General features: G+C 35.6%; 1 protein-coding gene across 5 annotated transcripts; it reads right to left on the bottom strand.

Moving 5' to 3' along the window:
- Positions 1-583: 583 nt before the first annotated feature.
- LOC132549603 (uncharacterized) lies at positions 584-13,758 on the bottom strand. 5 transcript variants are annotated; one of them, XM_060213545.1, is made up of 12 exons: positions 13,527-13,758; positions 12,178-12,289; positions 11,133-11,276; positions 9,960-10,292; positions 7,691-9,618; positions 7,281-7,387; positions 7,017-7,107; positions 6,435-6,516; positions 5,300-5,370; positions 4,060-4,155; positions 3,337-3,477; positions 584-1,904 (listed from the first exon to the last, which is right to left on the bottom strand). In XM_060213545.1, exons 2-12 carry the CDS (start codon positions 12,276-12,278, stop codon positions 1,825-1,827), a joined length of 3,174 nt encoding a protein of 1,057 aa, XP_060069528.1. In that variant the 5' UTR covers positions 12,279-12,289; positions 13,527-13,758; the 3' UTR covers positions 584-1,824. The 5 variants fall into 5 exon arrangements, with proteins under 5 accessions (XP_060069528.1, XP_060069529.1, XP_060069527.1 ...); XM_060213546.1 differs by having other exon boundaries at positions 13,556-13,758; XM_060213544.1 differs by having other exon boundaries at positions 13,569-13,758.
- Between the last annotated feature and the right edge of the window lie 223 nt (positions 13,759-13,981).

The following is a 13,981-nucleotide window of genomic DNA, read 5'->3' as shown; positions in this document are numbered from 1 at the left end:
CTACAACTATCAGACGAGGCGTTTCGACGTCCTGTGGGTATAGGTTTGTTGGTGTATAGGAGGAATCTGAGGAGGATACTGGAGTATTCTCGTAGAGCTTGACCAAAGGAAGGCAAACATAAGTAAGTAATGATGGATGGCCTAGCCATCTGAATCATCTTAATTAAGACCCACAGAGTTCCTGATGTTGATGCTCCATCACTCGCCCTCTTGTAATTAGCATAATAAGTCAATATTAATGGAGTGCATATAAATGGTGGCCACTGATCATCTATGAGGACTTGAAACTACAAGGGGCATTCTCAATATTTAAGTTTTCAGAAGTTGAACTGGCCACTATACTTGCACACAGGATTTTTTCAGAAAAATGTTAATTGGAAAAAGTCATAAAAAATTGAGGAATTGATAAATAAAACTACTTAATTAATTTGTTGGAATGAGGAAATACAGCAGATGGTGATACAACAGGTGATCTGCTTCATACACAGAAATACCATACAATGTTACTAGGTATTGTGAAATGCCTTAAGACTTCCAACACATCACACCAAAATAACCGAAATTGATACTTCATTACTGATAGCATTTCATGTTTATTTAGAAACAATAAATATAGCAGAATTCGTATTACATTGTTCCACTTTCTATACATACACAATAAAGTACAGAATGCTTACATTTTGTTTATAAGGAACTGTAAGGACAAGAATGCATGCACAGCTGAATGTGACAATTTTATACATGAATGAAAGTGGAATTCAAGACTGAGGCTCAATTCAAGTTAATATGTATAAAATATCACAAAAGTATTAAATGTCGGTTCTTCAGGAATTCTGACATCACAACTTGATTTCATCACAGACTTCCTACTACAGAGAGATTGTTACACCCTGAAAGACTCCAGACTCTAATTCAGCCTGTTAAAATATTTTCATAAAAAATGCAACAAATTTCTCATTACAGGATAAAGAATTGTTTTTACTGTAAATGTGATTTATTAAAGTAATTATTAGCTTACTTCAGGCTCACCAAAAGTAGCTACATAAAATCTTATATTAAATGAAAACTCTGCTAAGAATGTGTTGTATTTTTACAATGATTGAGGTTGTAGGACGATACAACCTACAGCTTTTCATAGAGAACCAAAATCTGCCCCCAATGTTAATAATTTGTTGGTCTATCAGGTATGTCCATAGGATTTATAGGATAATTCTAAATTGACAACATACATAGTTGGATGTTGTTATAAACTCTGTATGTGTGACACTTCTAGGATTTGTAGGAGAAAATAGGAAACCAATTGCAAAAAAATGGAATTTCGAGTAACCCCTATCTCATCTTGAATTCATTTTTTCATGAATTTGGGTTATCTCCATATCATCAACTTTTTATGGCTAAATTAACATGCTAACACAACAAAGCTACATGCATTCCAAAGGCTGAGCTTAAACAAAGCTTACATACAAATTCATCAAGATGCAAGGCACAATATATCTCCAGGAATGGAGTAATAAAGCTCTATCAAAAGGAAAAATGTCCACATTTCCCAGACTCGTCTTTGACTCCTCTGTCTCCGCTCACATATACTATTTCTATAACATCCCATGATAAACATGTGCCAATGATAAAACTTCTTTTTAAAGTAAATTTTTCCAAGTCCTTTGGATGCTCAGTTTCAAAATCTGAAGGATTTGTGTATAAAATATTATCAAATATTCTCAGGTGATTTAAATATGTTGGTTTTGTAGTCAGAAAATGGAAGGACACTTCACTGATTAACAAAGCTGTTTGGTCTTAAGTAGGCACTGGTCCATAAAAATTCTGTCATGACGTTTCCGCATTCTCTGATGTGTATGTTCCTTCCCACATATCATCTTTTTGTTTTTTCATCAGCTTCTTCTTTTCTGCAAGCCAAAAGTACAAAAATGTGCACTTAAACTTTATATCCCCACAACCTTGAACTATTTCTTCACTTGCAAGTATGGAGGACCACACAGCATCCGTAGGAAGAATTTAAACTGTTTAAAAGTTGATATGTTTATCATACTAGTTATGCCATCCTTAGAACAGAGTAACTATTCAAATTACCGCACTTATATACTATCTCTACCTAGCAATTACTTATGTTATTTACAGTTATTTGAGGATTCTCAGCTGCTCACCTAGCACTTCCATTCGCACCTGACAATTTTGGACATCATTCTTACAATGAATTTCCCAATTAATAAATTATGTGCCACCTTCTCAGTTTCAGAGAGTTTCACAGTCCTCATTGTGGCAGTATGCCTTCTCCTTCATGTATACTGAGTAACTTTTACCCCTGTAGATGTTACAACTCTTTGAGATTGATGTTATGAACTTTAATTCATCAAGCAGCAACAACATTTCCAATATTCTCTGTCAACAAAAAATAGCCAGTTTATCTTGTTGATTACAATAATTCTAGGTAGTTGTGACATATTTTTAATTATATAATTTCACAGAGTTCCACAACCCTCATTGTGGCAGTACCAACTTCCCTGTGGTTACTGTTAAATTTACCTCCATAGATTTGTAACTCTATGAAATTATACAACACAAGGTCTAGTCTATTGCTGCTTGATGTCTTTCCTTTTTGGTCGCTGCAGAGCAATTCTGCTTTACACTGCAGAGCAATTCTGCCTTAAGCTGAAGAGCAATTCTGCACTATGTTTAGCCTTCGCTAGCCATCTTTTTAACTAATCAGAGCAGCTGAGATAGTCTTCAAGCCAAGTAGAGTTAGGTGTATTGTATGTCTGTTATATTACATGTATGTATATATATGTTGTCTATATTCAGTTTTGTTTGTTTGAATTAATACAAGTTAAGAAAAAAATTATTGTCTTTGTTATTATTGCTGGTATAAATTACAGTTGACATCATAGATGACACACAGGTTACAATGACGTAGTCTATTAGTGACATCATGATGTACGAACCATGGTTGAATTAGGCCAGATATTGTAATGATACGCATGTTGACAATATACATTATAGGAATCTACCATAGATATTGGATCTCGTTTTATTAATTTATCATTTGTGTTAAATACTTTACCATCCATCATGCCATATTAAATTTTCAATCTTTTGTTTTCTGTTAGTTATAGAGTAATTGTAGGCACACTAGAATGCTCTTATTTGCAGCCTTCTTTTGCCTCAAAAATATGTATTTAAGCAAAAAGGAATTTTATTACCGTAATTTAAACCAAAATAAAGTTTAATTTTACCAAAATATGCAATATCTGCTACATCACTTAAATGTTTGAGGACAGTAAATTGATGAATCCCTTGTTATTCTCTGTAATGCCACAATACCTTTGGCTTGTCGAAGCTTTTGACGTTCAAGGTCCCTCTGCTCTCGCGATACCTTTGAGGCCAGCCCTAGGGCTCCAGTCACAAGCCTTCTGGCAGTCAGAGCTGAAGTCTCTGGACGTGGTTTGTAAGGCTGCAGGAACTCTGTATTATATTGTTCATAAATGCCATAGGTCAAATATAGAAAGATATTAGAAAAGCATTTGATGTACCATGTAACACAAATATGATTTAAGTCACAACACACACTATACAGTCTGATTATGATGAACTAGTTTTTATGTCAGAAGTCTCTTGTCTCTTACATGTAATACAATTATAAAAAGATATCACCAGCAAAAGACTAAGATTATGATCAAATCAGTTTTAACATGAACAGCAGTATTTCATTTTTGATAACACTAAAAGCTGTAATCGTGTTCAATAACACGAACAGTTGTAATCTTGTGCAATAGCATGAACAGTTGTAATCGTGTTTGATAACATGAAGAGTTGTAATCGTGTTCGATAACATGAACAGTTGTAATCGTGTTTGATAACATGAACAGTTGTAGTCTTGATTGAAATGTTTACAAATCATCCCATATCTAGATATCTAATAGTACCCTGTATTATAAAATGATACAACTGAGCTTGAAAATGACACATCTTATCAACATCTACAATGTCTCCACTTTCCCATGACTCGAAGGTATGAACTCTGCCCTATGAAAACATACAACGTACCAATGCATCGCTTGGCTTTCTCTTTGCTCTGTCGTGCTGCTTCAGACAAGGCCCTGACCTTCAGCAAGGGGTGATTCAGTGTCAGGGCACTCTGGGCTGTAACCAAATTCATACACAAATCATATATATGAAAATAAAAATTCAAAAATTTCTGAAAACCGGCAATTACACAACACCCTACACAGGTTGTCACAAGACAATAATAAAACCTTTGTGGGCATTTTTTTAAATCTCAGATTACCTATAGAAATGGATAGGATACTTGTCAGGCATGGGATTATTTATTCTCCATACTCTAGATGTTACAATAACTTTTACTCTCTGTACACCTGGAGCAAACCATGGCAAAATCGAAGGTTCCATGTGCGACACCTCGTGCACAAGACGAAAAGACTAGTTTGATCCTTTGATGTACGTCAAAAGAATCTCAAGGTCGCATAATGGTATACTGAAAAGGCTTTGACGTTGGGTGTTGCTTCAAAGGATCATATCAACCTGTAATTGGTCAGTTTTTATGTTCTCCAAAGGGAGAGCATATAGTCACCATTTTGTCCGTCCATCAAAATTTTGTCCAGAGCATAACACAAAAACTATAAAAGGTATCAACATAAAACTTCATAGGTTGATAGGTCTCAATAAGGAGAAGTGCAGCGCACCAGAACCATCCTTCTCTTTTGAATAATTTAGAAGTAATTGACCTTTATTCATTTCAATACTTGAATTTTGTCTGGAGCATTACACTATAACTAACTATAAGAGGTATCAACATGAAACTTCCCAGGTAGATAGATCTCGATAAGTAGGAGGGCAGTGCACAAGAATCATAACTCTTATTTTCACACTTAAATTTTGTCCCAATTGTGGTGCATAACCTGTCTTTGACAGCACTTGTTTTCTCCTGGAACCAATCAAATTATTTCCCTTGTGCCTTCAATTTTGCCATGACATGTTCCAGGGGTGCAGACAACAAAAGTGATTTTAACCTTTGGAGTAATGAAGATGGGTATTATTGCCAGATGAATAGTGTTTGACCATGATTATCAGGTTTTGTAAACATGGCGGCAAATATATGCTCCATGAAACTTTTCAGAGCATAAAAAATTGAGGAGGTAAGCAATTAATATCGTATTTATCAAGCTCCAGTCAACTGGATGGATAGCCATACACCCTTGTTCCAGTTTACCCTTCTTAACTATCAGGCAAAACACATCATTAACCTATTGCACACATAAATATTTACCTGCTACGACACTGTTAAACACTCCTAAAGCATGGGTATCATCTACCCACTTAATGTCAAAACCTTTGCTTCTGAAACAAACAAAACAATCATCTGGTAACCAAGACAAAACCACCTGGTAACCAAGACTAAAGCTACTTGAGTGCTACAATGAAAAATCCACCCATCATCAGCATTTTGGAATCCTTCAAATCCTATGTTTTTTTTCTGTTGAGAACAGGTACATAACCAGTGATCTAAGACAGATCTTGGTTCCAAAAATCATGTTATTTATTTGATCTGAGTTCAATATTTTCCTTTTTCCCTCATCTTTCCAACCTGTTCCAAAATCAAATATTGTTAATGAAATAAATTTTGTTCAATCAAATTTTATCGCACTATCACTTTTTGAAGAATTAGGGCAATGATACAATATAGATAAGCACTTACACAATTATTGCAATATAAAAATCAATTTACAGAAGCTGAAATTAGTGCAGTCATATTTTAGTGCAAAACTTTCAACTCTGTATGTTTACAGTATGCACAACTAGGGACTACAGAGAAAATACATGTGAAATCTAAAAATGATCCATCTAATAGTTCTGAAGAAAAAACCATTGTACACTTCGCTGTCAAAATGCAAGATGGCCACCTGTTGGTCATTTTGTCAAAGGGAAACCCTACAAATTTGAGAATGATCCATCAAAAAATGGCAGTAATCAACTATAACTGACAAATTCAAGATGGCCACCATCCAACCATTTTGGTACTTCAGTCAGTCCCAAAATAAATATTGCACATCTAGAAACCAAGGGGAACATACACTTCAAATTTGAGAATTATCCATCCAGAACTTTTTAGGTAATAGAAATTACAAGAATTATTTAAAGATGAACAATTGACTAATCAAGAAGTATTTGAATGCTTCATAATCTGATAAAATGGATGAGAATTACACAAAAACAGCAAATCTGATCTATTGAAAATAAATATTCATATTATTTTTGCATGAAATTGTTAATTCCAATTATCGTGAGGTCAGAGTTGGAATATTATTATCATTTCCATCCATCCACCTGTCCCTACATTATCATCAGAAGATAAGCTGTGCTTGATAAAATTGAAAACAAAACTATGCATGAACCTGTCTTACTTAAACTGCTGAAATGCTGACATCAAGTCCTCTGTTTTTAACTCTGGTGGAAAGTCATATATCTCTATCACATGTCCAACATCTGGAAAAGTAAAAATATATGAAAAAGCAATTGATCTCTCAAGATAAATATCTCTCAAAATAGATATAATGTTGAAATAAGTGATCTCTTAGGATAGATATGTCAAAACAGGTGATCTCTTGTCAAAACAAGTGATCTCTCAAACAGATATCATGTCATAATAGATGATCTCTCAAGGTAGATATCCTGTCAAAACAGAAAGTCTCTTAAGACAAATGTCTTTCAAGACATCTGGTCTCTCAAGATACAAATAAGATACAAGATACAAGATAAAAAAAGTGTGATATCTGATGCAGTAACCCAAATCTGAATTAAATGTTACATTTCAGGGAGACTAATCTTTGCCTAATGTTAGAATTAAATTTAGATACATAACAAAAAGATGTTCACAAGATAGATATTCTTTAGAGGCAGATGACCTCTGGACATATACATCCTTATAGGACTGGTGGTCTTTAAAGTGTATCAACAGAATCTCATTAGGAATGGTTACACCTTACCCTCTCGACTAAGATCTGGATCTCGTGGTTTATAGCTGAGGTAGTCAATAATTGGTTTCTTTATTTTGACTTTCCCAATGGCAGAGGTCAACTGAAAAGTAAAATACTATGGTATAGTATTACATTCTTGACAGACAGCAAACAGGGAAAAACACATCTTTTTCTTCCTCATCAGTCAACAAACTGTCTTAAACAAAGGGTTGATATTACAGACTTGGACCCGAGCTTTAGGCAATTTTGAACATGTGGTTCACTTATCCTTACCTCCTCCATGGCAACGGGATCTAAACATTCACCCTCATCATCAAACATCTTGTCCCATGAATCATCATCTTCCTCTTCATCTTTTCCTTCTTCACCACTGCAAACATCTTAAAATTACAGGACACATTAAATTATATGTTAAAGTGTCATCAACAGCAATGACTACACAGAAACTCATTTTCAATTTTCATGACTTCACTGAAATTAACAACAAGTTTCAATATATCCACAACTGTCTACCCTCAAAACATAAGAAATCAAAACAGAAACTATAAACAGAAACTCTCAGGAATACTAACTCTTATAATCCATAGAAATGAAAAATCAACATAAACAAAAGTGCATTTTGTACAAAGATTGGTACCCAATGATGTGAAATAATCAAACAGACATTTTTCAAATCATCCTACCGTTATCTACATCCATGTGTTCTGTACCCTCAGTCTTCTTGTCTGTATCGCATGAAGTACTGGATGGAACTACGGTTTGCTCCTCCTGCATCCATTCTAAATCTGCCATCGTTGTCACTTTGTCAGATATCTCTTGTCTCTGTTCCTCCTTCACCAATCCTAAATCTGTCATCGTTGTCAGTTCATCAGATAACTCATGCATTTTTGCCTTCTTGCTATGATCAGTACTTTTATCAAACTTTTCCTTAAAATTTGTTTCTATCTTGGTAATGTCTTGTGCAGAAGTAACAGTTTGTTGGTGACTGCCATCCTTATGTCCCTGTGTAGCAGTTGATATCAGATCAGAATCCATCCTGTCAACAGGAATCACCTTAGTAGTCGATTCTACACTGTTTCCACTTTGTTGTGATGTCAGCGATTCCCTCTCAACCACTGTCCGAACCTCATCCACTGACTGACAAAATTTGTCCGATTTTACACAAATCTTATCTCCATTGGAAGAGCAAAGATCACTACTAGATTTGTCATTAAGGTCAGCCTTATTACCATGGAAACCTCTTTTGTTATCGTCTTCACTGTCAAAACCATGAGGATTGCCACAAGAGGAAACAAATGGATCACTTACAGCAGATACACAAGTGACAGGAATATTTATATCAGACAGAGCAGGGCCTGGAACATGTCTATCTGAAGGACTAGGACCTGGAACATGTCTATCTGAAGGACTAGGCCCTGGAACATGTTTGTCTGAAGGACTAGGACCTGGAACATGTCTATCTGAAGGACTAGGCCCTTGAACATGTTTGTCTGAAGGACTAGGACCTGGAACATGTCTATCTGAAGGACTAGGACCTGGAACATGTTTGTCTGAAGGACTAGGACCTGAAACATGTCTATCTGAAGGACTAGGACCTGGAACATGTCTATCTGAAGTACTAGGCCCTGGAACATGTTTGTCTGAAGGACTAGGGTCTGAAACATGTCTGTCTGAAGTACTATGGTCTGAAACATTTACATCTGAAGTACTAGGCCCTAGAACATGAATATCTGATACACTAGGGCCTTGAACATGTATATATTTTTCACTAGGGCCTTGAACATGTATATCTGATACACTAGGGTCTTCGGCATGTGTAATATCTGAAGTACTAGGTCTTGATTCACATACATCCAATATACTTTGCTCACAATTAACCACATCTGCTTCACTAGGGTCGGAATAATTTGATAACCTACACTGTTCTTGAGGACTACCTGACAAGGCACAGTTTTGTTCCATTTCTCTGTCATCCCTGCTCTTCAGCTTACTGACAGAATTGTTCAATTTTACTCTTTTGACTTTTGTTCTATGATGCGAGTCACTACTCAATTTACTTTCATCCGTGCCTACCTCTCTGGCATCAGCAGCGTATTCTGTATCCATAGAATTTTGCTTCTCCTGACCACAGCTGAGTGGATGTAATGGGCCAGGCATTTCCTGTGATCTTCCACTGTTATTATGTTTCTGGTGTGGTGGCACATACACCTGAATCTTTGATCTAGACTTCCTCGGCTGAGACACCTGTTTGGCTTTTGACAGATTTGTAGACTGAGGGAATGTTTGTTCTGCAGGTTTACTGACAACTTCAGGAAAACCTTCGTCATAACTGGAAGATGTGTTATGACACTTTTCCAGACCACTGTGAATTTCTTTGTTACAGAGCTGACCATCCATTGTCCCACCACCTACGTCTGATATCCTACCATCTACATCCTGCTTTGCAAGATCATTATTCCTCAACCTATTTTCCACAACATTGTGACGGGAATCCCCATCACTAGGATGCACTACTGTATCATCACATTCTTGGAGTTGATTAACAGGTATTTGCTGTTGTCTCCGTCCTCGAGGTACATAGATCTGAGCATCTGGTCTTTTGTTCCTTGTTCTGAAAAAAAGCCCACAGTAGAAATAGTCATTTACAAGAATTCTTTATTCAGTTATTACACCACTTAGCAACAAATACTTCAAACACTTAGATAATTTGTTTTAACTACTTAAACATGCTTTCCTCTTAAAATAGTGAAAGTGAATTGTAGAGAAGAACGTTATTTCTTCAGAGAGAATCAGGTTACTCTATATTTGTACATTCTCTAAGATAATACATAGTTTTCTTGTTTTATATGGTTGAATCTCTGTTGAATCAGTTTACCCTTAATTCTTAAGACATCCTCTAAAATAATATAAAGTTTTCTTATATATGGTTGAATCATGTGTTTACAATAGTACCTTGTGTTCTGCCCTCGTCCCCTTCTTGATAGAGGGACATCTTTTGAGGGTGGAGAAATACCAACGCCCCTAGGTGATTTGTACTCATGCCTTTCATTTGTCTGTGGTTCTGTTCTCAAACCATCCCTGGGTCTGTTCCTTAGGTCATCTTTAAATCTGCCCTCTGTTCCAAGACCTTCCCTTGGTCTATCCTCTGTCCTTGTGCCATCTCTATGTCTGTTCTGCTCTTTGTTGTCCAACTGAGACCCGGGGCTTGACCATCGCCCCCGCCCCCTTCCTCTAGCCGAAGGGGGCCGATTCAATGACATCAATCTTTCTTCTTTTGAAGGGCAACTGAAACAACAAGGATGAACATAAATGTTATTCAGAAAACTAAATGGAAGTATGTGCACTACATGGACAATGTCCCTGAACAAAGACACTGTTGAGTCATATCGTTTAAACATACATGAAACATAAAAACCTATGTTATATCTAGATTATAAGCAGGAAATATGGTATTTACATGTGACTGATATACATGCATGTCTCTTCTCCTTGAAAACAAAATACTTGTTTCTCATTTTGGAAATCAATCTACAAGTATAAACACAGAAAATAATCTAGACCCTGAAAACACAATGTCCTGACAAGGTAATTAATTATAACTGTGGATAATCTAACCATAGTATATAAAATAGATGCATCAATAAGTAAACAGGTCTTTAGATACCAATAAATAATCTTCGGCTGATTAATACTCAATCTTTTCCTTGTAAATAAACTTTAACATTAGTGTGCCTAGACTAAAAGAATCTTACATGAGTCTGCTCTGTGGATAGATATATATTAACTAGAGTATAAAAGTTTAGCTTGTCAGCTTGAGGCTTGCTGATGGTTGTTTGTCAGAACTGTCCCTAACCTACAGAGAAGATGTTTAGTGGTTGATTTGTCAGGAGTGTCTCTAACCTACAGAGGTGTGTAGTTATTGATTTGTCAGAGCTGTCCCTAACCTACAAAGGTGTTTAGTTGTTGATAAGTCAGAACTGTCTCTAACATACAGAGAAGGTGTGTAGTTTTTGGTTAAGTTCAGAATAAGTAACCTAAAGACATCTCCCGAGAGACAGATAGAGGGTTATCTGGACTGCCCTGACCTAAGGTGTGTAGTTGTTAGTATGCCTACACTAGACTAACCTAGTGAGATCTTCTTGGAGGCAGACAGTGGTTCGTCTCGACTGTCCTTCACCTACAGAGAAGGTGTGAAGTATTTGGTAGTCCTCAGCGACTTTGTGGATCAACAGTCGATGGAAACTGCTAAGTGGAGGAAACAGCAATATGCTGTAAAGAATAACTCAGTCATAAATATATCAACACAAATACGGTCAGAACTAAAAAGATGGATTTTAAGTTAGGGTTCTATTTAATAGGTAGGAAACATAACTATTTCAACTGGATAATATCACTTAAAGCATTATTCAATGTAAAGTTGATTAAAACAACTCAAAAGGTATCTATCAAAGTATCCTATTTTGAATGTTCATGCTGACTTTTTTGTGTAAAGTTTCATCACGAAATCCCTTAAGAAATAAGGTCAATTGAGTAAATCTGATGACAGTGATTCAGGGTGAAACACAACCACACTATCTGCCATAAACTTCCATAAAAATAAAAAAATGAAACAAAAATGCTGATGCTATTACAGAAACAAAAGGACCCAACAAAATATTGGTATTATGTACATGTTTCAAGCTGCTTACTCATAATGTCTCCATTTCAAGATTTTTATAATTATGCATAGGAGAATGGAAATTTCTTAGAAGTACCTTACACTTCCTATAACTGGATACTTAGATCAAAATATCAATAAACACTGATAAATGCTGAACATGCTCTATTTTCATAGAAAAATGGACCTGCTGATACATGGAATAAATTATCATATGTGCATCATCAGCAAGCCTAAATGTATGATACAGTCAACGTTCTGAGTGAAAGTAAGTAATTTCTACTAATAAAAGATTGCTTAAACTGGAAATCTTACAAGATCTTTATTCACATGTAACTAACAAAAGCTCATTTGCCCAGGTTCCAATGGGATAATTAACGCCTGTATAACTGTGATAAAGTTATAACATTTCATGATGAAATTTATTATAGTTTGCTAAATGTATACATAGGAAACAACAAGACTAGTTGCCCATGAAATGAAAACTCAATATGGCTACATCAGTAAAATTACCTCTTTGAAGTGTAGCATCTAAGGAAGTGTTCAATGTCTTTATTAACAAAGTCAATGAACTGTTCCTCTTCTGAACTCAAAATCCGATTCAAGAAGGACATCCAGCGTCAATCTACAATGAGCCAGTAAACTTTGATTTTATTTAATACCAAAAAGCATTATTTATATATTTGTTCTGAAGCCAATAATTTGATGGATCCAACAGAATTCAATGCATTAAAACATATGCATTAATAAGTGTCATACTTTATGCATTAAGAACCAACATCAAAATCAATACATTTCATTTGCCGACTATCACCGATAGCAATAATGCATGTAAATTTTTACTTGGGAAGTGAATTATTTTAAGATGAGAGTCTCAAGCTTGCAGGCATATTCAAATTGAAATTATATAAAAGGTACAGTATGTTGACTGATTTGTGTTTAATACTGTTTTGAATATGCATGTATACTTAAACATAAAATTCTTCACAAAATGCAAGTTGTATACTTGCTGGGTTTACTGCCCATCGAGAACCACAGACTCATTTTGAGGTGAGGGTCTTTTTACAGTTGATGCTGGCTAACTCACTGAACAGTGTACCTCTAACATACTATCCTGTGCAAAAATGAGAATAAAGTGTTTTGTCTAATGACAGCACAAGAAAGACCATGATCTCATCTTCCTAAAAAACATATACTGCCTGGTTAAGGATCAAACCCTGCACCTCAGATCTTTATCAGTAGAATGCCTGGCTAGAGACTGAAGGGTCACTAGTTCAAACTATGTTGGTGTCAGGGTGTTTTTCCATTACTTTTTCCAATTACATTAATGTGATGTTATACCAACTGAGTTACCACCCACAACAAAGTTGTTTCAAATACAATTCATACATAATGAAAGATATTATGAGAAGATACAAAATGTACATATAATAGGAGGAACTGTGAAGACTTCTCCACACAACAACATGTTTGTTTGAACTGTAATCAAAGTCTTCTCTTCACAGTGGCCATACATAATATATATCAGATCTTATCTACAAACTGTACATCTTAGTTATTCCCCATTCAAAACTAGGCTTCTCGCATTTGTATGATTATATAAGTTACCACTGAATGGACAACTTGACAAGTGGAAAGTAAAGCTCATTTTCATTAAAATGTTGATAGCTGGAACAGACAGTATCTAGTTGTAAAAACTGCTTATTATCTTTCCTAATTTGTAAAGATATTTCTCTTATTCTGATTAGCGACCTGGAAGATGTATAATTAGCTGGGATGAGCGGTATGGGGAGAAGTATATATCAACATCCGCTAAAAATAACTCCACATCATGTATAGCTTCTATATAATGTTGAGCATACCCAAAAAAGTAACTAGAAGCCACATGCACCTGTATCAGGTACCTGTGCAAGAAAGCAGCTACCTAGAAAGCAGGTTTATGTATGCAGTCGCGAGTTGATCATCCGAATGTGCATTGTTTGGTTAACACGATCCGTTGACATGTATAGTAATGCCTACAATTATCACGCACTTTTCATTAAGATAAACTGTACCCAGATTAAAAGATAGGTACATCAGCTATTGTATCAGCTTTCATCATAGTCCGGAAACATCAAATACACGAAAACGTCACCATAACACGACTAAAACGTCATCAGAAAACGGGTATATGAACTAAACAACTCAACAAATACCGGTGACTAGTAATCCGGAACATATGGTTAAGAGCTGACTCTAATCTTACTTGTTTCGGTTGATTGATATTAAATTGCCTTCAACCGTTCTCACACACTATATTCGATCAGTGTACTGACAG

Source organism: Ylistrum balloti, unplaced genomic scaffold (assembly GCF_031769215.1).
Source record: "Ylistrum balloti isolate Yb309-2 unplaced genomic scaffold, AGI_CSIRO_Ybal_v1 Utg370066, whole genome shotgun sequence".
Classification (NCBI taxonomy): domain Eukaryota; kingdom Metazoa; phylum Mollusca; class Bivalvia; order Pectinida; family Pectinidae; genus Ylistrum; species Ylistrum balloti.
The sequence above is the reverse complement of the archived record's forward strand: the minus strand, read 5'-3'. Positions and strand labels throughout refer to the sequence as shown.